At 42.3% G+C, this 26,603-nt stretch overlaps 1 protein-coding gene across 3 annotated transcripts in view; it reads right to left on the bottom strand.

Annotated features, from left to right (window-relative positions):
* Window positions 1-7,141: 7,141 nt before the first annotated feature.
* Window positions 7,142-26,603, bottom strand: part of EP300 (E1A binding protein p300) — a 61,196-nt gene continuing 41,734 nt past the window's right edge. For 2 of the 3 annotated variants that reach the window (XM_032688057.1, XM_032688058.1), the window contains exons 20-32: window positions 26,483-26,571; window positions 23,948-24,028; window positions 22,743-22,799; window positions 21,310-21,387; window positions 20,190-20,257; window positions 18,698-18,848; window positions 17,999-18,145; window positions 17,461-17,574; window positions 15,556-15,721; window positions 14,748-14,912; window positions 12,534-12,695; window positions 11,838-12,119; window positions 8,316-10,567 (exon numbers count right to left, since the gene is read on the bottom strand). In XM_032688057.1, coding sequence (XP_032543948.1) covers window positions 8,339-10,567; window positions 11,838-12,119; window positions 12,534-12,695; window positions 14,748-14,912; window positions 15,556-15,721; window positions 17,461-17,574; window positions 17,999-18,145; window positions 18,698-18,848; window positions 20,190-20,257; window positions 21,310-21,387; window positions 22,743-22,799; window positions 23,948-24,028; window positions 26,483-26,571 — 3,789 coding nt within the window. In that variant the 3' untranslated portion in view covers window positions 8,316-8,338. Of the gene's footprint in view, window positions 10,568-11,837; window positions 12,120-12,533; window positions 12,696-14,747; window positions 14,913-15,555; window positions 15,722-17,460; window positions 17,575-17,998; window positions 18,146-18,697; window positions 18,849-20,189; window positions 20,258-21,309; window positions 21,388-22,742; window positions 22,800-23,947; window positions 24,029-26,482; window positions 26,572-26,603 lie in introns of all 3 variants that reach the window. The other variant, XM_032688059.1, reaches the window with a different exon arrangement.

A 26,603-nucleotide genomic window follows, 5' to 3' on the forward strand; every position in this document is an offset into this window, starting at 1 on the left:
AAAACAGATGAAATAGGAAAATATGAAATATGAAAAATGAAACCATGAAAAATGAAAATACGAAAGCATAGCCAAGAAGCAAGTGTCTCAGTGTATGTCTCTGGCATTGATTCTCTTTTACTCAAAAGGTAAGTCCCCTGGAGTTAGTTCTATTTCCCTTTTATTTTGTTATCACTGTTATTGTGCTGACATTGTAAAAAGAATAAAGAAAAAATAAGGGCTGTACTGAACATTCCTATTCTGTACAGATTTTGTAGTGAGTAGCTGAGCAAATAACATGTGAAGCACATGTTCCTCTCTCGTACCTACTGTACAGCCTTAGCTGCAGGTGAAGGTAAAGCAGCATGGCAAATGTTCATTCCCAAAGCTTACCTTACAGATACACATGGATTGCTCTTCCAGACAATCCAAAGGCTCTAACATGAGGCTACAGCCCGTCAATCTGAGTGCGAAGGAGCATCATTGTCAGTGTGAAACATGTTGAGCATCCGGGGCAGTGACTGGGGTCACAGCCTGGTTACAGAGGGACAGTTGACAGGGAGCTGGCAAAGCCAGCATGCAACCTGACCAGCAAATTTCCATAGAGTCCCATGTCCTCCAGGTTCAGGTTTTCCAAACCATCCTCCAGCACTGTTACACAGAAAATGGCTTTTAAAGTATTTAAATAATGGAGTTAATAATGAAATCAATTAAAAGGCTGTTATTCCTTTACAAATACTGCTAGACACTGCACTGCATGGGCAGACCAGAAAGCTGTTTCCAGAAAAGACACGGATACAAAATTAAAAGTTCATTAAGTCTTCCTACTGCAATAATCTTTCATGGGACACATTATGAGGTATAGCTGCTGTGCACCCCCTGCTCCTTTCCCAGAGCAGAACAAGCAGCACTGCTCCCTTAGGTCACAGACAGGCTGGTTCAAGGCTTCTTGAAGGCTTGGGAAAAAATGAGTTCTGTGTTGACACAGAACAGATTTAAAGGCAGTCCCCATCTTTGGGCTGTTCATTTGTCATTACAGTTCTAAATAAGCCTTTTCAATAAATAATAGTATTTAAATAAATTCATTTTAATATGAATCGAATTCAGTTAGATTCAGGAATACTTATTCTCTTAAATAATAAAAACTCTGTTATGTAACATGAATTATCTTTGCAAAGAGACTTCCTTTCTTTAGGGAGAGAAGAGCACCGACAATCTCAAGAAACTAAACCCCAAAACTTCGATTAGACTTCACTTTTCCTATCTCCTTCCCCATTATTGCTCTGGGCTCAGTCCCTGTTTTGATGCCATCTGCAACAAAAATTTTAGAAAGATCAGTATAAAAAGGCTGCTGTCAGGTGAAACCACAGGAGTCCAAGATGCAATGGGAGGGAAAGACTCCTCCCTTTTCTGGGCAGCAGAAGCTCTGCACTTTCAGCCGGAGGAGCGGGGTTGGCAAAGAGTTTTCTTCTGGCAATGTCACTGTCACTGCCTACCAATTCCTGCCATTGCCCTGGGGACTGCTGGAGCATGGAGAGAAGCAAAACACCCACTAACAGATCTTGTGGTGTGCATCCCACACAGCTCTGTGCTCCCAAGATACGCCAGAGCCTGTCACCACCCAGGACACCTGGGGAAAACAACCTGAGCCATGCCAACTTCACCAGGAGCTAGGAAGGGCTTCAAAGATGGCTGTGGGAGATGGTGCCAACAGTAATTTCTCCACCCTCCCTTAATCCACCACACTCCCTCCAACAGGCAGAGTAGACTGGAGCCCTGGCTGTTTGCTCATAGGCTATCCACAGCACCAGTCACAGAACAGGCTTCCCTTCCAAACATCCAGTGCGCAGGATCCCTGTTGGGGAGTTGTAAACAACCCTGTTCTACGGGAATGCAAGCGAGGCACCTCCTTACAACATTTCTAAACAAAATGCCAGATCGCAGTCGGGCAGGCTGACGGAGCAGCTCGGCGCCTTTCCAGCCACGATGCAAGCACAGAGGCTGCTGCAGCGCCTGTGGATGGAGCCTGTTGTGCTCTCTCACTTTTATGGGCTGGGCTAGGCTCTATCTCAGGCCGGGATCTATGGCACGTGATCTGCTTTGACAAGCTGAGGTAGGAAATGACTCCTTCTGCAAGCTGACAGGGTGGTGGTGTACGAAGGCAGCTGAAAGGCATTATAAACCCAAACATTCCCCAGCCAGGGCACCCCATGGCTGCTCTTCAAAGCAAAGCTCATTTTTCGGGTAGGAAGCCTCGTCACACACTTAGGCAGAACTGGTCATTAGGAGGAGACTCTTCTGACTGCTGCTGTCTTTCAATACAGGACCTGCTCCAGACTGTGCAGAGAGGCTGGGCTGGAGTCCTTGAGTTTGGCTGGAACTGGGAGCAGTGTGATCAAGGACACGGTGTGTGTAAAAAGACCATCTTGGAAACAGGAGGTGGAGTTTCTTGCAGAGAAACTGCGTATCAATCATTGGAGAAGGCTCTGGAAAACGAAACAGAAGCTGGAATGGCTGTCACTGCCACATCATGTAACTCAGCCTTGTGGTGCTGCCACTGCTTGTAAGAGGCCACAAACTCTGCGTTACATGAGCTTTGCCTGGACTTGTCTCAGCCTTCCAGGAGCTTTGTTGTAGATTGTTTCACTCTTACAACAGTTGTCTGATGACCAGGTGACTGTTACCGGCACTGTCTTGGGTTTTGTGCAATTATCTGGAGTGACACTTGCCGTGTACGTGTTATTGTACATGATAGACAGCAGGTGCTAGGGAGAAGCCTGTGTAACAGCTGGGCCCGGAGCACAGCTCCTGGAGAGCAGGAACTGACACAGGAGGTTGCACAGTGGGTGTGTACAGAGGAGCCAGGGGGTGGTGGTGTGCCACAGGGCATGGGCTCCCACAGACTCCAGAACAGCTTCCCTTGTAATGTCAGAGCCTCTACCCAGGCTGAGCTCTTGTGTGGGAGGATATGGCTTTGCAAGTCTCGTGCTGCAGGGAGTGTTTGAGTCTTCTTGCTTTGGCCAAGGCTGGGGCAGAACAGGATCTTCTTGGAGACCCTGCAGTTTCAAGAGCCTGAATGTCCCATGTGTACTGAAGGCAGAGTCTATGCGCACTGGATTTGGAATCAATGATGAAGGCTGGAAGCTCGGGACTTGTGGCATCAGGAGGATGTTTCCTGTTCCACCTGCACACATACAGGACAAGAACAGCATCAGTTCACTACCCCTGAGCAGATATGAGGCTGAGAGCTTGGAGTTTCCAGTGAAAAAACTGAACAAACAGCAAGGAGTTTTCCAGAGAAACATCTGACCTGTCTTAGCCACGCAGCAGCACCAGTGGAAGTGCTGGGTGCTGGTAGTGAAAGACTCCCTGCTGCAGGGGATGAAGGCCACCATCTGCCAACCTGACAAAGCAGATGTGTTGCTTGCTGGGTTCTCCCATCTGGGATGGTATGGAGAGTTTGCCAAGGCTTGTCCAGCCCTCACACTCATTCCTGCAGCTGCTGCTCTTCCATGTGGGCACCAATGATACTGCCAGGGGAGACCCTGGGGCATACCAAGCATACTTCATGGCTCTGGATACAACGGCCGTGAGTGTGGGAGCTGTGTGGGGGAAGTACCTGAGGGGGAAGAGATGCAGCCTGCAGATCAACAACCACTTGTACAGCAGGTGTCACAGATTTATGAAGGGGAAATCAAGCTTAAGCAACCTGACAGCCTTATGGGATGGCTTGGTGAATGAGAGGATAGCAGCAAATGTTTTTTATCTTGAACTTACTTAAGGCTTTTGACACTATCTCTGACTACTGCCTCACAAAGTGAGGAAGTATGGGCTAGATAAACATGGATAAAATGGATTGAAAGACTGGGATCACTGGCACAAAGTTCAGTGGAAGCAAGTCACTAGTGATGTACTCCAAGGGTTGGTACTGGGGACAATCCCTTTTCACATCATCTTCATTGGTGGCCACAATGATGGGGCCAAATACATTCTCAGGAAGTTTACAGCTCTGTAAAACTGGGAGGAGTGGTTGATATGCCAAACGGTTGTGCTGCCATCCAGAGGGACCTCAACAGGCTAAAAGAATGGCTTGACAGGAAGTTCAACAAAGGGAAACGTAGTCTTTTAGTCTTTCACCTGGGATGAACAATGCCATATGCATCAGCACAAGTCTGGCAGAAAAGGACTGGAGGGTCTGGATGGCAAGTTGAACAGTATCCAACAAGGTGCCCTTGTGGCAGAGGCAGCCAACAGCCTCCTCAGCTGTGTTAGGACGAGTATTGCCAGCAGGTGGAGGAAGGTGATCCTTCCCCTCAGCACCCATGAGCCAGATGTGAAATGCTGCATTCACGTTTGGGCTCCCGAGTACAAAAGAGACACGTACACAGTAAAGTGAGCCCAGCAAAGGTCCAGGAAGATGATGAGAGGACTGGAGCATCTGTCAGATGGGAAGAGACTGAGAGAGCTGGGACTGTTCAGTCTGGAGAAGAGAAGGCACAGAGGGGTCTTACCAATGTGTATAGACAACTTGGGAGGGGTTACCGGGTGTGTCTGAAGACAGAGAGGCCACGGCATCTCCCTCCTGGAGATACTCATCTGGATATGCAATCTGCTTTAGGTAACCCTGCTTTGAGCAGGGAGGTGGACTAGATGATCTCTAGAGGTGCCTGTCCACCTCAGCCATTCTGTCCTTATGTAACAAGTGTCTCCGTGTAGAACAGAGTATCCATGATGACAGAATTAAAAATAAATATATAAACGAATGCATCAGTGTAGACACAGTCACAGGAAAATAATGCAGACCCAGGCTATGAGCAATTTCACCAGTGGCCAAGTCACTGGAGTTTTAGGAGCAACAAAGAACAAGGATACAACAACGTACTTAAAACACTCCATAAACAGTAAATTTGGACATAATTGAAGAACGAGGGACCAGGAAAGAGCAAGGTGTATTTTTTTACCTAAGGATGTCCTCAAGACTGAGGGATAAACCACAAATATTACACTCCTCCCCTCAATTAACTCACTGCAAGCCCTCCCCAACTTTGACTTTAGTCATTGACTCTAGGACTCAAAAGGGCATTGGAAGGGGCAGGCATTGGAAAGATTATGTCACTGAACTGCATATTATTTGACTAGAAGCATTAGCATTGTTGTACCTGGACAGTAAGCATCTGATTGGATTGCTAGAACTTTGAGTGTGAGTTCTTTTTGTTGGTCCAAGAGTCCAACAAATAGGTGGGAGTGGAACAACCTACTCTAACTTGGATGCAACTGAATGGTAAAAGAGGTACAGATGACACCCTAATTTTATTGTCTTCCTGAAATCCTACCACTACTTGAGTCAGCCATAGTATTTCCCCAAATGAGGGATTCCGGTTCTCCAGCAGAATCATGGAAAGCAGAAGCGGAGGGATGTAAAGGAAAGACATGCCCTGCAATTTCAAGACCATTGATCATCCACACCACTTCAACAAACTGAACTTTGTTCAGAGTCAGCACATACAAAGAGGGACAGAGCAGCTGTACTGTCACATAAAATGCCTCATGGCATCTTTGGAAGTTGGAAGATCTATAGCTTGCTCTGCAAGGTCTCAAGGCTTCCCCCCTTCAGATGCTTTGATGCCAGTTGGGACAAATTCAAACCACGTTTTGTGTGCTAACTCAGCAGCACAAATGAAAGCTGTTTGCACTAAAAGCTTTCAAGTCAAGCCTTTTGCAAGTCAGAAAGCTGGGTACACTTTCACTTTGCTAGCCAGTATGTGGTCTCAGAAGGAATTTTATTAATGTCCCATCCTGGGAAGCCTCCCAAGGCTGAAAGTAAATCTAGGCTTTGCTTGGGTGGCAGGGAAGAAGACAAAAGCTTACTGGGGAGCACACATATATAAACCATCCCAGACTGCTGCCTTGGCATTCAACGTGGGGGTTTTGTTTTCTGCTCTCCTTAGAGCAGGTCAGGGTAATGGTGGCTTTGGTGCAGAGCTGGTCTGTGCCATGCAGAGTGAGTGGTATGAGGATTATCCAAAGGAGAATACCAAAACAGAAAGGCTGCTTCTCTTAGCCTCCCAGGAACTTTCCATTAGCTCGCTACCAAAAACCTTCTTTTAAATACAAGAATTCATTGCCCTACTTCTGCTTATATTAACAAATCAAGCACTTTATATCCACAAATGAAGCATTTTACGCCCCTGTTTTGGAAGCACCTCTAATATCCATTCACATTGTAACACACCATTATTTTTGTTTGGCACTTGGCTGAGACTCCCATCCATCCATCTTCCCCCCCTCCATCTTCTTCCATCAGCAGTTTCCCAAGGTCAGCTTGCTCCTGTTGTTTGTCTGGGATCTTGCATACACTGATGCTCACAACACAACCGGCATTACACAGATGTTGTGCTCTGGTCACATCTGGGTCTTCCAGATGCATAAGGCCCGGGTGAAAGTTATTCCTTAGGCAGTCAGCACTGTACGCACACGCACAGCGTAAGGCTGGGTTTTGGGAAGCCCTCAATGAACCAGCCCCATACAAGACGACCAGCGCACAACATGCGGCACGACAGGTTTAACTCCACGTGCACACAGCTACGGGCAGCACACAACTGGGTCTACTACGTGCATGCTCCACTGCTACAGCATTCCTGTTGAGGAAATCCCCTACACCTGGCAGGTCACCAGATCCGACACGGGGTGACAGGGCACCCACATGCCGTCTCGGTGCAGCGGCTGCAGGACATGCACACCCCGTGCTCACAACTTCAGTGCCAAAAGGCGCACAATGTGTTACAAGTGAAATAGGATCTTTTAATATCACATATCCAAACAATAGTTCTCATTTCAAAATGCAAAATAGGTCCTTTGAAGATCAGCTGCTCCCGAGCTGTGTGAGCAGGGTGGGGTAGAGCTGACTGGCACAACTGTCGAGGTCAGACCTCGTTTCTTTGGTAAGATACATGCCGGGAACAACGTGAATGCAGAGCTGTACCAAAAGAGTCCGCTTAGAAGACTAATTATTACTCTACATCCCTTATTAGAGATTTGCATTTTAAAACAGTCATATACATTAAATAGCTCTCCAACTTCTAAATAGCCAACATTTGAAGTAGCACATATTCCGCTACCCCCACCATTTTAAGAACAAGCAACACATGTGGGAGAGAAGGGAAACATTAAAAACAGACTGTCTGTCTCACACAGTTTATTTAACAATAGGTAATAAGAAATCAATTTTTAACAGTCTATACAGTGATCGAAAGTTCTTATTTATAAGTAACCAACTTTAATTGCATGATTTACAACATTTGAGGGTTTTTTTGCTTTCTATTTTCAAGTTTTACAGAAAGTGGAAGAGGGTGGGAAAGGGGCATGGGAGAGAGAAAGCAAGCATAAAGAAGAAACCCCAGGGACTTTTTCTCAGGTTGAAATAATCCCATTGGAATTGTTTCTTACCCTCTTTTTTATGTTTTTTTTTTCCTTTGTTAGATGTAAAAATAACGAAAAAAATTCTTTCAAGAAAACAGAAACCACAATATATATACTACATCCATTTGGCAGCTGCCCCTGTGTATTTGCAAAAATGTTGTCTTCTCTCTACATGTACAAATTACTTTAATACTTGAAGATTTTTTTAAGCTCAGACTCTTGTATAGAAAATTCTTGGAGGACAAAAGTAGACTTCAGGAGGGGACTGAGTTATTTAATATTTTTACATTTTTTCAAAGAATTGACATATTTCCAACCAAAGAGGAAAAGACTGGTATTTATTTTTATATATATATATTTATATATGTAATGTTTTTTTAAAGCAACATTAACCCCTTTTGTCCTCCGGTTTTAGGAAAAGGTTCTCCTGTGTTTTTTCTGTTGTTCTGTTTTTGTGGTGGTTTTTTTGCAGTGACATGAAGAAAAACCAGAATTGGGAAAATGTTTACCATCTGCCTCAGTAAATAATAACTATCAATATTACATATTTTCATTAATTTAAAAAAAAATAAAACCTATTGGAGGTATGAGCAGGGCATCCTTTGGTGAACAACCAAAAGATCATCCTCCTGCCACAACCTCCCCAACGCACACGAGGAAAAAAAAAAAAAAACCAAAGAAAAAGGACTGGTTATGATTCCAGCCATAACAAAAATATATTCTTTGTACTCTACTGTCCCTCAGGTTCGTTGTAGGTTTGCTTTTAAAACCACAAACTACTGCTGCAGAGTTCAGATGTGTTCCAGGGAAAAATGTTGTTTTAGCTAAGAAAGATTCAAAAAAATTTGTCTTCAGTACAAAAAGTCTTGAGAAAATAAGTTTTTTATTTTCTTTTTTTTTTAAATTTTTTTTTTTTTGCTCCCAAAATGCTACAATGTGTCTAGTGTATGTCTAGTGTACTCTGTGAAAGGTTTGAATTCAAGTCTGAGTTCTCGGAGCTGAGCCCCAGTTCCGTGGCGCTTGTACCATGGAGGCCTGCCATGCCGGGATTGCTAGCAAGCTGGGAAAGCATTGCACTCTGGTCCGGGCTGGCAAAGTGCCCTTGATCCATGGGGTTAGCCTGGGCAGCTACCAGTCCTGGATGTGGGGAGCTGGTCTGCGGGGAGACGTGGTGTGGAGAAGGCTGAGGCTGCATCCGAGGGGATGGACTGGAATGGGGGGGCTGGGACTGGGGCCGTGGTGAGGGAACAGGCTGCGGAGAACGCACTTGATTGGTGAGCGATGAAGGGAGCTGCTGGCCCTGGAGGTGCGGGGACTGGGCCTGGTTGGGGAGCATGTGCTGTTGGGGGCTCATAGGATTGGGCTGAGCTGGGGACCCCATCTGCTGCTGAAGTAGCCTCTGCTGGAAAGCCTGCTGCAAACTGGCTCCTGTCTCTGCACTCATGGACTGTGGAAGTTGGCTTATTTGTCCCATGTTTCCTTGCTGCATCTGCTGCATGTGATGCTGCATTCGCTGCTGCTGCTGTTGGGGATACCCGACGCCCTGGGGTTGCTGAAACTGGCTGTGGTTGGCCATCCCGGGCCCCAGCCCTGGTCCTGCTCCCTGCTGCTGCTGCTGCTGCTGGTGGCGCTGCTGCTCCATCATCTGGTGCCGTCTCATCAGGAGGTCTCGGAACTGGGGAGCCATTCCCGAGTGATTCATATTCATCTGCTGCGCCTGAGGATTCATCCCAGCCATGGCCTGCTGCGGCTGCTGCTGTGGCTGCTGCTGGGGCATGCTGGGCCTCTGCACTCCTGCTTGCATGGGGTTCATGTTCTGCATGGCTGGGTTGGGGTGCACCCCTCCCTGCTGCCCTTGCATGGCCTGCTGTGGCTGCAGGCCTGGCTGCCCCTGCGGGATGCCAGGCTGACCTGCCATGCCCTGCGGGTTCTGGGACCCCGCATACTTGGCAGCCCGCTGCTTGATGAAAGCAGCCAGCAGCTGAGGGTTGGAGTGAAGGATGTTAAGCACCTGCTGCTGCTGCATGGGTGAACTGGGAGACCTGAGAGTCCGCAGTAGGTTTTGTAAGGCCGCCTGGGGCAGAGGTGGTTGTTTGGGCTGAGCAGTGCCAGGTACTTGACCCATCCCTGGCTGAGGGGCCATATTCATTGGCTGACCTGGCTGGGCTACTGACATCATGGATGGCCTCTGCATTCCTGGCTGCAGCTGAGCTTGGGGCAGGGCCCCCTGCACCCATGGCGGCTGCTGCTGAATTCCCGCTGGCCCCATTCCTTGATCTATATGACCACTAGGACCTCTGCCTATCTGTGGAGGGTTCATTCCCATAGGTGGCATCTGGGGCATCTGGTGCTGAATTGGCCTTTGGAAGATCTGAACCTGTGCCATCTGGCGCTGGGTCTCTGCTGCCCGCTGGATCTGCATGGCCATTTCCACTGCTGCCGGAGGAGGACCCTGAACTGGTGGTTGCGGTGGCTGGGGTGGAGTTGGAGGCGTCACCTGGCCACCTGCCTTGCCCTGGGACACAGCGCTGGGGGGCTGAGTTCTTGGCATGGTGTAGGGTGGCATGCTGTTGGGAGGCGCAGGCTGAGGCTGCGACACAGGCTGAGGCGGAGGCTGGGGCTGTGGGGTTTGTGGCGTTGGGGGCTGCTGGCCCGTTGGAGTCGTTGGGGTGGCTGGTGTGGGCGAGGGCAATCCCTGCTGCTGGCCTGCCACACCGGTGCGCTGCATACTCGCCATCCTCCTTCGGAGCATCTGCGCCTGTTGCAGGCGGTGCTGAAGCTGTTGCTGACGGAGCTTGTGTTTGATGTTGAGGCAGAAGGGCACGGGGCACTTGTTCTCCTGGCAGTGCTTTGCGTGGTAGCAGCAGAGAGCAATGAGTTGCTTGCAGATAGGGCACCCTCCGTTGGTCTTGCGTTTGCAGCCTTTGGTGTGTTGGACGACCCGTTTCATCTTCTGACAGGATGGCAGTGAGCAGTTGGCATTCCGACACTGGCAGGCATGGACCAGAGACTGGATACAGCGCTGAATGCTCAGGCGGCGGGAATCACCAGGGCTCTGGGTGGTGGCAGTCTGCTGGTTGTTGCTCTCATCATCTAGACCAAGGCCTAATTTCTCCATCTTGTGGTCATGGTTTTTAGTGTTATAGCAGGTGATGCACAGGTCATAATCCTGGAAAGACAACAAAGGAAGAGTTATCAGTGTTCCTGAGACTCCATACAGTAAAGGAATAAATGATGTCATGCCGCCTCAACAAATTACTCCCAGTCTGTTCCAGGCAAATTGTTGCTCTAGGGAAAAATTCAATCTTTTATGCCACACTGAGGTACTAGAGAAGGAATAAATCCAAATTATAGCCAGGGAAAGTGTGTGGGTGTACAGGCATCTGAAAGTTACACAAATACATATACCTTGAAAAACAAGTTTGCTCTGAGATAATAAGCCACACATTATTCAGCTGTGCCACAAAAATCCCTTTCTTTCCCAATAAGAAAGGAGAAGAAGGAGGCAAGGAACAAATAGCTGCCCATCTGCTCCTGCTTCAAAAGAAGAGGGCAACAGTGGCAGAAGAGGCACCAGTTTTCAAAGGAGGAGAATGAAAGCTGCATTTTTAGTTTGCAGATGTGAGTTAAACAACAGTGTGTGCTGAGAGAAGAACAGAATAGCATTTACCTTCTGTGAACGCGACAGCACATGAGTTTGGGCTCAGGAATTGATCTTTAAGGAAAAGACCCAAGTTCTCAGGAGTCATTAATTTAGAATTTATTTTTTGGTATGTAACAGAAAATAAACCCCATGTATTATTTTAACCAGAGCAAATGGAATCATCAGCTTTTAATCAAAGCTTTTCAGAACCAAATCTGAGACAGCTATTCCCTTCCAGCAGGCAAAAAACCTAAGTTTCAAGCCAGAGTCAATGACAGTCCAGCTCCTGGAGGGCACAGCATTGAAGATTGAGTGCAGTGGTCTGGAGCAGTGGAGGAGTTGCCCAAGTACTGGGATCTGACTTGTAGCATAGCAAAACCCAGAAAACCAGCAGAGCGCCCTATTTACAGAAATAGTGCAGCCCAACACTTCTGACTCTTCGTGAAGAAAGTATGCACTGCTTTTCAGAAAAATCAGCTCATCCTACCATTACAGCTCAAGCAACTGCTACAGTTCCCAACTGCTTAAGCAGCAGCACCTCAAATGAACCACAGGAAACACAATTCTACTTCAGCTCTCCACAGATCGGAAGTAGAAGACAAGAATCACTCCAAGCAGCAGATTAGTAGAACCGCTTGTTCTGGAAAATGTTTTCTCTCCTTTCTTTCTCTACTGCCAGTGGATGAACTGTACAGATCTTTTTCCATCAGTTAACAATGAGAAATCAGTTCAGGTAAAAAGCACTTCGGGCACAAAGATACAGGGACAGAAGCAGGGAAGACTTCACCAAACATACCTCACAGACAGTGCAGTGCCATCTGGTCTCCACATGATGCTTGCACTCATTGCAGGTGTAAACAAAGCGGTCTTGGCTTTGTGTATGCAGTTCCACCAGCATGCACATGGTTGACCACTGGGCCCTTCGTAGTGAGGAGAACTCCAGGTGCTTGTCTCTAGCAAGGGTTAGGAAAGCATCACGCCCATCCATCAGGTCACATGGGATGAGTGGGTCAGGTTCAATGATGGGGGGCAGGGAGTTGGCTGCAGGGCCAGCAATGAGACGGATGACGAAGAAGACCTAAAAAATAAAAAAACCCTCATTACACAGAGAGTCCAATTCCAAGACCAACTAACGCTTGAATGACATGTCGCCAGGTGGTGTGCTTGGTAAGGACCTGGAAATCTCAGACTTCTGGGAGCCCTGCAGGTTCACCTTCCTCCGAAGCATTAGGTAAGGGGCACTGGACTGAACAGAAAAACTGTTGTGACAATCTAGACTGTTAGGAAGTTCTGCACGAGCACAATTGCAGTTATCTCCATTGCCCTCACAGCAAAGAGCACCCAGACTTACTGGCACTTGTCTGTCTGGTGTGCTTCTCAACTCTCCAGCCAAACCTGTATAATTTACAGGGCATGACTGTTTGAAGTATCAAAGCTTTGTACACCTCTTTATTGAAGTTAAATACATATTTCTCATTCAATCAACTCTTACCTCCTTGTGCTTCTCCATAGTGGCATACAGCTTTTGGGAGAGGTCATTGGACACATTGGGCATGCCAGGCTTTTTCTTATTGCCACGACTCAAGCTGCTCTTGTTCTTACTTGTCTTCTTATTGTTCTTCTTTTTGGCATTTTTGCTGTCTCCCTTGCTCACCTAGTAATTTTAAAGACATTTCATGTCAGGTATCCAAGTAACATTTAGCATTTTATTACTTTCAAATATTCTGTAACTGCAGGACAAAACACTTCACAATAATTTACTCTAAAGACACTTATCAGGGTCCCCAGAAACATTAAATTAATTCCATTAGAATCACTCCGAAAGATATCAAAATCAGCAAGACACACATCTAAAAATACTGAAAGCATAAATTCTCAGGAGGTGCAAGGGAAACATTATTTAATAAAACTTGTTTGTCTGATACAGCTGCACACTGAAGAACCTCTTGGACAATCACAAAGGGGTTCAGCAGATGAATTCTCATGCAATTCAAATATAAAAATAAATGAAAAGTACAACTGATATCACACTAACCAGAAGTAAGAAAGACTTAAACCACCTAAATTTAGTTTCCTACAGCTTTCCAACAGATTTGTTTTTAATAGACTGCACTAAACTGATTTTGATATGAAGCTGTTGTTCTAAGTCCAAAAGACATTAGCAGTGCTATTTCTAGCATTCACCTTCCTCCTGTCACATCTTGCAACAGTCAACAAAACAGGTCAGCTTAATTTCAACTATATTCAGTTAGCAATGAGCATTTATTCCTCACTGGGTTGGTCAAAGGGCCCCCCAAAACATGACAGCATATGATGATCAAGGATCAAAGCAAGTCTTATCCAAATAAGCATTTTTCCTACGCTTAAAATAACTGCCAGAACGGAAATTTCCAGTGACCATGAATGATTATCACTTCATTTGACAGTACAATTTATTATTGCCTCATTTTCAAGGGATAAAACATAGGGTCAGTGAAGAGTTAAAAATATTTTTAATAATAAAGGTTAAATAGTAATGTTCTGCAAGCTTGCTCCACCTCAGGATTTTGGGGCCAAACTGCTGTGAAGGCTCAACTAAATGCTGACCAATCTCACACAGAGCGCTAAGCAATTCCTCGCGAGAGGTTTCTCGTGTATTAGAGAGATGGGAACTTGCAGCTATACCACGTGGAAAACAAACAATACCTTGCTAAGAAAGATGTTAATTAATGCAAATGTGATATCCAGTTGCCTAATTCCCATGTTAGTCTTGCACTTAGTTCAATCTAAGTCCTTGAAAGAAGGCATTGCGAAGAGCAGCACAGGAGAAGCACAATTTCTAACTGTAATGTTAAACCTAACTTTTTTGATCCAGAGGTCTTTTAGCAAAAAAAATTCTAAATCCCAAAAAAAAATCTAGTCTCTGATAAGGTGACGAAGCAGCAGCATTTAAACAGAATTAAACAGAATTAACTAACTGTGTGAGCAAAAGTACTAACCTTATCCTAGATTCACCACCTCTTCCATAAAAGCTTAGAAGATCCAAGGATAGGTAGATGCATACATTCTGCATCTGTTCACTCTCAAATTTATTGCTGAATTAAGAGGCATGCCTTATTTTTGTGGAATGTGAAAACACAGTTGCACATTCTCAAAAAAACCCCTACACGAGACACCAGCAAGAAGTTTCTCTAGTTTAAAGTAGCCCAACAACAGTTCAGCAGTAATTTGTGCTTCAGATCCTCAGTACCTTAAAGCTAGTAAACAAACCTATTGAGAGTCAAGTACTAACTCACAGCACTCTGCTACCTTCTCAGAGTATCTGCTAAGACTGGTGTTGGAACATGTAAGTTAGAAGAAAAGAGTTAGCCACTATTCAAAAGCTAAAGCTTAAGGAAAAACACTTCCAAGTCAGGCTGAAGTGGCAACATGAACATGGATAACAACTGGATTTCAGCAGAAAAATATTCAACTAGCAGCTGTTTCAACCTTATTGCCTTTGGTAATTAGATAGGTTTAAAGCCATATGAACAGCTGCTGTTCATCGAAATGTAGTTAAGTGGTATTTTAACAGCTCTAATTTATAAACTGTAAATTTGAAATTTATCTTACAGTGAAAGGTGAAAAGGCCAGTTAACCAAAGTGCCTCAGCCCCCTCCTTTTTTATAATTAGCCACATATAATCACAACTTTACATTAGATCATGAAATAGCAGAAGCATTCTTACATCCGTGCTTTCATTACTAGTGTTTTCTTCTCTCTTCCGTTCTTCTTCCTCTTGCTCTAGTTCCTTAATGCTCTCCTCTAGAACATTAGGCCAGAAGTCCCCTTCAAAGTAAGGTAACTCCTTTGCACTTGTTAGACGATCTTCTGTTGCCTGCTTAAATATATCCTAAAAGAGAGCAAAGCCACTATTGGTTACCACTATTACAAGTCACAAAACCATAGACAAAGTTCCCAATAAATGACAAAAAAAGGCATCAGCAGACCAAACAGAGGAGAGCTTAATATTTCAATACACTTCATGAGAGCACATTCTAAGTGCAGGTTTAACACTGCATCAGTTATAGTTTGTCAAATACATTTCAAATATTCCCACTTGGAAGGAAAAAAATCATTACCATGTGCTAGATTTCAATATGCATACTTACCAAATGGGACAATATAATCACTATAATCTTGACAATAGCTGAAGTAGTGATAATTCCAAAGATTTTACATACTTCTAACTGCATGAGCATCCTAACCCTCCAATTTTATCTAACACAAGAAGATTTAAGATTTCATGCATTTTCTTTTGCTCTCTTTTACAGTATTCCTCAAGAATTTAGTTTGTTCTAAGGAATCATTTCAAAAGTCTTGCTAGAACAATTTCAGAAGCTAAATGCTTTGAAGAGGATATGTTTTAACTCCAAACTTTTAGAGCTCAATTCACTTAAAACTAATGTATTAAATGCCAAGAATCAGGCACAATAAGGCAAGGAAGAAAGGCAAGACAAGATCGGTCAATGTCCCCCAGCATACACTTAACACACCTTGTAATCATGGACAATGCGCTCTGACACAGACTTGTCCAGCATCTTTTTGTACCACTCTTGTAGTCGTTTGGGTTTGGGTATCTTTTGGTCAGGAGGATGGCAGTGGAAGATGTAGTCATCTCCTTCGCTGGGTGGGCATGCCCAGATGTGTCCAGTAGTATACCTGGCATGGTTAGACAAAAACGGGACATGTGGGCTCTGACGACACTCGCGCGCTCTCCTCTCTGCCACCAGGTGGCATCACCACCTAGTTGGCCGCAGTTCCCAGATGGACAATAATTACAGTGCTCTCCGTATTCTAATTCCAGTGTTGGTTCGTTTTAATTCCAGTGTTCGTTCCGTCCCCATTTAGGCCATAATCTTTTCGTCTTTTCACTCATTTTTTTAAATTCAGAGCTATATATATAGTAGTCTGTATCTAAGGTGTGTTCATTTTCCAGCCTAGATAAAAATTGAAGCCTGATATGGACCTGCAATTGCCATCTCCCAATTAACTAATGGGAGAAAGAGAGATGAGGTATTTCACTATAAAAGCTTGAGACACTGCAGTAATTCATTATGTAGCAACATTTTAAAAACAGATTTACTTAAACACAGAATTTCCACTTTTCTACTGGAAATCCTCTGGTTTTTAATTTTGAGAATCAGTTTTACCAATTAGTTTCACCCTTTTACCTGGGGTCCCTGTCAACCCATGCTACTGGGTGCACAGTCTAGAATACTATCAAGATAGATGACAGCCAAATAGTAGCAGCTGCAGAGAATATAACTCCAAAGATCACTTCTTCATCTTCAGTTCTTCTCTATTAGTTTTAGAAAAGAACTCCAGTAGGAGGAATAATCAGCTCTCAAGTTAGAGAAAAATAACCATCCTTGCCATGTTGAGAAACAGCTCTGTAGAACCCTACCCAAACCCTAGGAACTGCAGCCAGTTGTCATTCCTTCTGCCTGAGAACGGAGAGATGATACTGCGTGACCAATATTGTTTTCCCAAAATGAGATCCTGATGTTACCCATTAGCACAGAAAACAACATTAAGTAAAACTGAGGCCTGAGCTCTGTACAGCAGTTGTACAGACTTGTAGGTTAGAAAATACACAATAAAAGAAGCAGAAAGAAGCCTAATGTATGCTTTTGAACTACTAAAGAATTCTCACTGAAGACAGTACCACTCACCTCCATTTCAACTCCCCTAACTTTTCTCAAGGACCTGCTTTAAACATAGTCTCTAACAATTTCTTCACAAATAACTTTCTGCCAAGCTACACCAGATACCTTTGACAACAGGTTGATGTTTACTTCAGTGCCCTTTCTACTTCAGTAATCAGTCATTTAATTTCCACCTCTCGTTACTTCAGTTGTTTTTTTGTTCTTTTGTGCTGTCCCAAGTATATTCTTTCTCTCCTAATTCTTCAGTTTCTTACAATTTCAACTACTCCTTCTGCAAGAGATTCCTTAGGGACCTTATACAACTATTACAGAGTTAAGTGTATTCTGTCTGTACTGATTAACTTTCTCCTTTAAACATGGGTAAGAACTTACTTGCCAGCCCAAAGGAATGACCTAATTAAAGCAGTGGCATTACACAAGGACTACACTACAAACAACACGGACAGCAAAATTTTATGGACTAGACAATGGCTCACTTTTTCTACTTAGATTTAAGAAAGTTTTCTGTGAGTTTGGAAACCTAAAAATATCTGAAGCATAAGCCTTTCCTGAAAAGCCTGCAACTCCTTTTTGTCTCTTCCCTTTTTCAACTATGTACAGTTGTTGCTACGATATTCTATCATGTGATACCTAGGCACCATATTCTGAACTATACAATGTAGTAATTTAATTTGCACTAAAAACTACCTATCACAAATGCTGTACAGAAGAAAACATTAAAAACATACTTACCCTAGTTTCTTAACGTATTCTAGATATCCAATTAGTATTTCATGATAGACAGCAGTCCTCAAGCATTTAGGGCGGAAGAAATGAACACTGTCAAGGTAAGATATATACACTCGCCTAAAAAAAGAAAAAACAAACCAAAGAAGGTATGAGGAGGAAGAGAGATTTCAAAGTGGTTCTACAAGTTTATTCATGTTATTTTATACATCTGAAGCATCCGTTACAACAGCAGTCTCTAAAGTCTCTGATCCTAATTTACCTCTAGAAACTTGGCCTCCTTTTGATATCCTAGCCTCATCTCCCTAAAATTATGCAATCCCTTCCTTGAGAATATTGATAAGCGATCCTTAAGGTGACACTGCCAGCCAGCATTCCCAGTAAGAAGCAACTCTCACCTATTCCCTGCAGAAGCTACTTTGTTTCTAGAACTTAACAGCACTAAGGGTCTCACATGAGCCACAGGAAGCTCTATACAGAACTTCAGGAGGTTCACCCAACTGAGAGAGTACCAAATTAAATCAACCTTCATGCAGTTCCTCACCTTTGATTGGGTGGAGGGCAGTCTGAGCCATACTCCTGCACGTGCATCCCAAAGAAGCACAAGTCTACACCATCAATCTCCTCAAAGGCAAAAAGAGCTTTTGTTCGGTAAGGGAAAGACTCGGCCATCTCTCCACTGTCCACAAACCTGCAGTTCAGAGGGTAAAGAGGAATACCACGTATGTTCGCGTGTTAGAGAATGCATGTTACTAGTGAAGGCAACAGATGAGGACCACACTACTAATTTTAGTGCAAATTTAAAGTTAAACACTTACAGACTACTCAAGTACAGGGCATCCACTTTTTACCATGAAAAAGATGACCCACATCATAACAAATTAGTATGCTGCTGAAATATCTGTTTGTCAAGAACTGGCTGGTGATGAGGTTTTGAATACAAAGTCTTTCTTAATTGGATTTTAGAAAAAATTTCTTCACAAAATGGGCTATCAAGCATTGGAACAGGCTGCCCAGAGACGTGGTTGAGTCACCATCCCTGGAGATATTTAGAAGACGTGTAAATGTGGCACTTAGGGACATGGTTTAGCAGTGGCCTTGGCAGTGCTAGGGTAACAGTCAGACTTGATCTTAGAGGTATTTTCCAACCTAAACAATTTTATTTAATCAAAAGTATCATGTAAGGACAAATAACTTCCACATCCCCCAAAAGAACACAAAATTAGAAATGGAAAGAACATACCTTGCTTTCATTCCCGGTTTTACTTCGACAGTTTTGTCAGATGCGTGTACCACTCTAACTGTAACCTCTCCTGCCTCAGGGTGATTCTGTCGTCTTAGGAAATCATTGACTCTGTTCTCCAGGAAGGTACCAAGTCTTGTAGCTGGTAACCCTGCAGGAGAAAAATACAGCTCCAAACATATACAAAACTGAACTGTTCATATGTGAATTCTCTACTCAGATGTTAAATGAAGAGTGACTGTTAACACATGCAGTATCTTAACGTAAATTAAAGCTTTACCTTTAAACCCTAGCACTTCTAGATGGGGTGAGCTGCTTTTCCCCTGCAGGCACATTTATGGCTTATACATTATTTAAATGAATGAAGAATCTGTATTTCAAAACAATTTCCGTCTGTCTTAAAAGTCAATCACAATTAAGGTTCCTCCTGAATAGAAGTTATTAGTTACTTAAACTGGATTACAAAACATTGCTCTCAGACATATCTTCACAGGTAGACATTGCATTTGGAAGCATAGTCTATCTATAAAGCCATACTAGCCAAGTTAGTCTCTCCAATTACCAAAAGAATGTATTTCAACAATGGAAGGAAAACTAAAGAAGGACAAAATTAGTTAACAAAAAGCTAAAGCTGAAAGGGAACGTAAGACTTCTGGTGTAACAGGGCCTGCCTCATGACTAGCCATTACTTCTGGCAGAGTCACACATCTGCCAATCAGCTTTTCATTTTTCCAATTTGACATCTTTTGTTAAAACATCACTCTACTACGTTAAGTATGCAATACTTTCAGGTTGCTAGACACAAAAACTGACAGAAATGGTAAAAGAACCCTTGTATTCTTCCTGAATCTAGGGAGTTTTGATTTTGGAGATTTTGAAAAAAGACTCAGACATTAAAACCATTCACTGAATGGTCTGTTGAATTTTGATGCTATTGGTTGGTTAGGGATTTTTTTTATTTCAGTAGAAACATAAATCCTCACTATTTATAAGAAGTACACGAACCTAAGAAGTTTCTGAAAGACTTATTTTGTCTACAGAACAGATGGACAATGACTGCACACATTTCCTTCTACATGGCCATCAAACCAGTTGCCTTGATCAAGAGGAAATGTCTATAGAGAGTTTTGTCACCAGGTGACGCAATCTTGATCTCCATCAAAGCTCTTAAGAGCAGCGGTAGTCACAGTGATTTGAACACGTTATCATAAACTTAAGTTAGACTGCAGTCATACAGCAACTATTTCACAACACTATCAATACTGCAACTGAGATAAAAGGATGTGTATCTTGCAGTAGAAGTGCTCTAAAACAGTGTATTAATCTTCTGCGACAGAGTATCATTCTGAACATCACAGAACTGATGGTCAAAATTGACCAAAAGTATCCTATAACTCCAAAAAACTGAAATAAATGCAAAACAAGCATAGAAGCCACCTCTTCCCCATTAATATATTACTTAAATTTGTTGGTGCAAGTGTCAGAATCTTACTTTTAGCAGAGAATTTGTTCTCTTTCCTGGTTCTTCCTGTTTTCTTTAGGCATCCATCACAGACGAAGCTGAAGCAAAAACAGGAGACAGTGAAGTCACCCCAAGTCAGACCATCAAGTCCTCTAGTACCTTACCATTAGAAGCAAAATCTTTCACCAGAACTTATCTGGTCTGGAAAATACACTAACTGAAATTTTAAATAAAAGACAGCATGAAGAACAGTGCCAGCAGAAACAGTTCAACTGTTTCAGAGCTGCAGAGGAGGATCTAAGCTCCAGGGGCTGCATCTCCTGTCAGTCACCCATGTCACCACCTGCAAGTCCAGGAAACAGTCTCCACTGGCAGGTCTAACAATAGCAGCTCAAACTGCTGTCTATGATGAAGATGAGATACCACAACACTAAGCAAAAGGCTGATTTTTTTTTTAAATGCCCAAATACACGATAGACTGAAATGATTCTATGATTATTCCTCAGTTACAGGGTGTCCATGCTCTTCCACAGCAATGTGGATGGGACAACAGAATGCTTTCTCATAGATTTCTTGTCAAGAAATGACATATTTAAGCTCTTCTAGAACTTTACCTACATATAATTTAACATTTTTTTATGAAAAGCTTTTAAATCAATCAGAAGAAAACCCAGTATGTTGATCAAGAACCATGAAGCATCTAAACAAGACTATATTGTTTTTTAAATTAAATATGATCACCGAGGTCAAAAATGTTAATTCACCTGCTAAATTCTTCAGTTGTTACAAAATTTTTCTGAAGATGACGAAGTAGTATAGTTTGTACAGAAAACTGATCACTCAAACTGTTACCAGAACTAAAAACATCTTTTCATGAAGGGCTAGTGTCTTTAAACATAAAAGGCTGAAACACCCTCTTCCACACAAAGAAATGTTAGAAACATTAAAGATTAAAAACAACTTAACACACACCACAGTCAGATATGATGTCTAAATTTGATGTTATCCTATAGATTGTGTAAAATTTTCAGGGAATGCAACTCCTTCCATTAGACACTCTTTTAAACATAACCTATATAAGGAAGTTTATAAGCACTAGCTTTAGTAAATACTAAATATGTTCTCTACTTAATAAGGAGAAATTTCTCACCCAGAAGGCCAGATTATCTCATTATGAAGAACGCAGATCTGGTGCATTTTTCTTCCACACTCTATACATTCAACAAATCTGCAGAAGGCAAAAAAAAGCGCAAAGGGCAGCAAAGGTTAGTAGTATAATGACTTGCTTGTATATTTTATAATATTTAATTAGAGGACTTCTAGCATTTAGGCTTTAGAGCCTATATAACACAAAAGGTACATCTATGCTGAGAATAGCCTCCAGAACGAATTAAGAACCCGTCAGCTCAAATCAGGCAGACCATGCAGGGACACATTATTATTACCATTGGTTTGTCTTACTGCCATCCACTCATTTCTTTAAAAGTGAAGACCTTCTAAGGATAAAATCTGTAAACTGCAAACCCTGGGGTACATTGCAGATATACTGCAGAAAGGTGGGAAGGAAGAAAACAGAAGCAATATCCAAGTCACTTTCAGAAGACTAGCAGAGATTTAAGGACAACTGAGGTAAGTGATATGGTCTACTTCCCAGATGTTGGTGAATATAATTCCCCAAAATACCTAAGGTTGCTTCAGGTATCAGGACAATCTGACTCCTTTTGAACATGCCTATCTATGAGTTTGAGAATTTGATTGAATAGTTGTAATCTGCATAGAGCATATAGTATCATACTGTAAATTAGGTTTATATTCTAGTGTTAGGCTCTATCTTCACTTTAACAAAGGGAAAGAAAAGTTATGAATCAAGTTACTATTTTCTCCTTCCCACGGTCTCTGTAAAACAGAAGAACTGGCTGACTCTTATGCCCTTAGAAGGATGGTGCAGGAATAATAAATATCCTTTTTGCTGATTCATTTGAGAATGAAGATAATGTTCGCAGAGTAGTCACACAGGTGTATAATGGAGGGACCACATAAAGTAGCTTCAAAAAACTCTCTCAGGAATATAAAGAAAAGCTGCTGAGTCACCATCATCTTAACATTACTGAATGACTACAGTTCTGATTCCAGAACAGTACAGAAGAGAACTGGCTGATTCAAAACTTAACTTTTCCTTCTAGTACAGGTCTGTAACATACAACTGCTAGAAAAAAACCAGCACCAACAGCTACTGCCAATTGACTCAAATCAGTTCTGAGACTTCAGCATTTACCACAAGGTTTCAAAGTAGAGCTATCTGCATTCATCCTTCTGTCGAATCTACATGCAAGACAACAAAATGGCGTAATTTCAGCACATACATCCAGTGTTATGTATTTCCAAAGTACAGCTGTGCTGTGGTTTGGGTTCTCAGCACAGAACGCCAGATATGCTGCTCACTGAGCAGCCCCTGCCAGCTAACAGAGCTACGTGAAATTGGAAAACATTGAAAGACAAAGCTGACTGTGAATGAATAACATATCTCTTACAAAATAATTATAATGAAATAAGCATCATTCAAAGTGCAACAGCAATACTTACAGTTCAGGATCCAGTGTATCATTTTTCCTTTTTGAAAACTGTTCTTTGTTTATCGTGCTATGGAGAAACAGGCAATAAAACTCAGTTTTAACGCAAGACAACAAACATTCATGCCATACCACACCTATCCACAAACCAAGACAAAACTTGCAAGGAGATTTTTTTAAACACTCACTGGTACTGCAAGGAAAGGATTTGTATTTTACACAGTGACAGACAACTAGAGTATATGATACTCAACTCTCGGTGGAAAACATTTTTTATGGGACAACGGCTTGTATAGAAAAATATTGCTCCCTTATTCAGTTTTACTACAGGATGAATGTTAAAGTTTGCTGACATTCAAGTTTTGGATGGGTCTGATCAGTATTTAATAGTGAAAAGACTACTTGATACGCTCTCATACTCTGCAGGCAGAGAATTCCAATTATCTTTAATTACTGAGGTAAGTTGTCTTATTTCAGATTCCCCTAGCTCTCCTCCAACATTAACTTCAAAGGATGTATTTCAGCTTCCAAACCTTGCAACCCCAGCCCAGCCATTACTATATACACTATCTTTAACTTCCCTACAGCATTTTCCCAAAATTTTACTTCAAGCTTTTTCTGGGGGGTAGGTGTGAGGAGGGTACAACAAAATCAAAGACTGTCCCAACAGTTTGACACCAACATGGTAAAAGGAAACTAAATCTATGCACAGACTTTTACTGTGTTCTCAACAACTGCACAACATTTCTCATAAGCAGATGGTACTGCAACAGTGAAAGGTCTGTATGGCAGAAGTAGGTTGCCTGCTTGTGATTTGGATGAAAAACACCCTGATGTTGAATACAAGTTTAATAGCATAGCCAGTGTATAAAGAAAATGGTACGTTTGACATTTCAAGTTATGTCTGTCACCTACTCGCCTGCAGGCACGGTTATTTTTCTGCAGTACAATACTTTCACTTTTTCTCAGGGAAAAAGCCATTTTCTTCTTTCCTCTCTATTGGTAGAGTTGTAATTTTAAGCACTAAGTGCTTATTTTTCACTAGTTTGGTCAGTCCAGATTTTAAAGACAAGCACAAGCCGAGGCTTTTATGAAGAATATATTGTCCTCCTTCTAGTAGCCTAAAAACCTAAAGCTAAACTCCTTCCTTTTGAGAAAGCCCTGTAGGCCATGATACAGCTTATGAATGCACAGCCCAAGCAAACACAAATAACTCACGTTTGAGGTTGTGATGGGTCATCTCCCAGAGAAACGCTCTCCCCTTGGATTTCGTTGAAGCACTTCTCACAGAAATGATACCTGTCAGCAAGAAGGCCATATTTGGGTGAACTGCTCCGTCCACACAACACAGCCCAAGTCAAGCAACGGAGCCACCAATCACAGCAGGCCAAGGAAGGGACAGGAGCAGAGAGCAGGTCATCAACGGCGACAAGGATATTCAATGATGCAGATTTATGGGCCCCACATTGAGTTTGGTTGGTTTGGTTTTTTGGTTTGGATTTTTTTTTGTTTTTTTGCGCAATCAAGCCAAGTGCAGACAATGACAAGCATGAAGGAGAAATTAAAAAAATAACACACACACACAAACAAAGAAATGGGGGTTTGCAGGACAAAAACAAAAACATAGAAGCAGGACAAGACAACACAAAGCAGAAAGCCAAGGCAAAGCACAGATTAGCATTAAATCTCAAATGGGTTCACAAGCAGCAAACAATTAAAACAAATTAAACAAGAGTATTCCATTTTAGCATACCCATACCCTCTTCATTTTAATAATCCATGCCACGTACAGCAAAGAATTAAAATGAGACAGGGGGAAAGAGCAGAAGGAAGGAGGAACTGCTACTCTGACTTGTACATCAGCACAGCAGTTCTGTTGGCAGGAGGATCTGCAGGAGATCAATGGAAGAGGGACAGTCTTCCATCTTAAATGTATAAATGCTGAAAGGTCACATGATTCTCTCCCAGTTGAAAGGGAAAGCTAAACATCAGAAACTTCAAGAACAATAAAGTCTGTCCTCAAAATTCTTACAGACCAATTAATAGAACTGTTAAACTCTATGTTAACATTAACTACACACATAATGCTCTACGTGGATATGATTCAGCCATAGCCCAGTTTGCTAGAACAGTCTAGCCATCACTACAGCAAGCATTAGAGAGAACTATTTCATTTGTACTTGAATAGAGATTAATTCAAGATTCTACCCTAGACCTCAAAAATGTTCTAAAACTGTAGCCTCTCTATCACTAAGGCATGTTAATTGAGTGCATAAGACAGCTAAAAATAAAAAGAAATAAAAGAAAATTCAAACAAGTTCATTATAAAGCCACACAAACCAATAATATAGCAGCTATTAGGCTAGAACAACAGGTCCCAACCCTCTCTCAGTTTTCATCTGAGATAACGCAGAGAACAGTACTTCTGGAATTATACATTTCAGTCAATAGATATATATGTATGTGTATTTACAATGTAATCTGCAAGACACATGTATGCACCTGTTACAGTGCAAACGTTCCCTTCTGATGTCTGAAAACACATAAAACATCTCAGATTTGAGTAATTTGGTCCATCTAGAACTTGCCCACAGACAAACATAAGCAGAAGATACTGACATGATATGAAAAGCTCTACACAACATATAAGTCTAAAACTACAATAATTATTATGGGATACAATAGGAGTGGAAAAAGTAGGAAAGAAGCTTAAAAACCCCCAGTCACTGCTATAAACCTTTATAAAGCCTTTAAAGGTTAAGATATAATGTGTAGTTCTTTGGTTGCTTTCATCTTACTGGTTGCTTGAAAAAACCTACAATTCTTGCAAAATATTCTTGGCTTTCAGGTAAAATCCTTAGTGTTTTTGTTGTTCTGGTTTGCTTTGGGGTTTTTGTTTGTTTGTTTAATGTGTTGGAATGAATAGAGAGCAGGAATTAAATAAATGGATGGAGGTGACATAGTTTGGAGTTAACCAGTCCTCTGCTCTATCAGGTGTGTTCTCGTGACAGGCCAGGAGATATGGCAGTGCTAAAGCATGACTTTCCCTGCTTCTTCCTGCCTCACTTCCCCAACTAGTAGAGATGCCTAGCAAGAAACTTTCTTTCAGAAGTCAAATAGGTTTAAATCCTTTAATAAACTCAAAGTAAAAAAGATATTCAAAAGAGCTGTAAAAGTGACAGCATTTTACAGAGTTACTGACAGCTACTGCTGAGACAATGCCCTTTAGGAATCTTCGTGAGAAAAAGCAAGCATCAATCTGCTGAAGATCTGAATACACAGATCTTCCAATTAAGATGTGCAATTCAAAAGTAAGTTTGCTCTTCAGTGTTAACACCACGAGAAAAACAGACTTGTCAAGAATAATATGTATTACGAGCATTAATATACTTGCTGCATAGTTTACTCAGTGTTCTGCATGAAAAATACTGCTGCATAGTAGGAAGTAAAGGCAACAGACTTGTATGTATGATTTGTAGGTAACTGAAGATTTAATTAACTGCAGGATAAAAATGTAGTAAAACATCACATTTCTGTAAACAAAAGAAGAAGAGCAAAGGCTGCAGTGAACTTCGCAGAAAGAAATCATTATTAACACACAAGGCAAACTATTCAAGAGCACTTCCAGCAGAAGTTTTTATCTTAAAACACAAAGGCATACACATAGAAAGAGGGTGTCTATGTAAACACATGCACACCTGTAACAGATTGATCGCAGCATGCACAACACCGCACCACGTGAGCTTTCCTTACCTGTTCTGGTAACTGTAGTAAGTGGCATCTCGAGGGATCGTGCATAGCTGTTTGCCATAGCAACACAAAGTCTGTGGCGAGAACTCCAACTGCAAAGAGGAATGTCTTGTCTTAGCACTCA

The sequence above is a fragment of the Chiroxiphia lanceolata genome, chromosome 5, assembly GCF_009829145.1.
Source record: "Chiroxiphia lanceolata isolate bChiLan1 chromosome 5, bChiLan1.pri, whole genome shotgun sequence".
Classification (NCBI taxonomy): domain Eukaryota; kingdom Metazoa; phylum Chordata; class Aves; order Passeriformes; family Pipridae; genus Chiroxiphia; species Chiroxiphia lanceolata.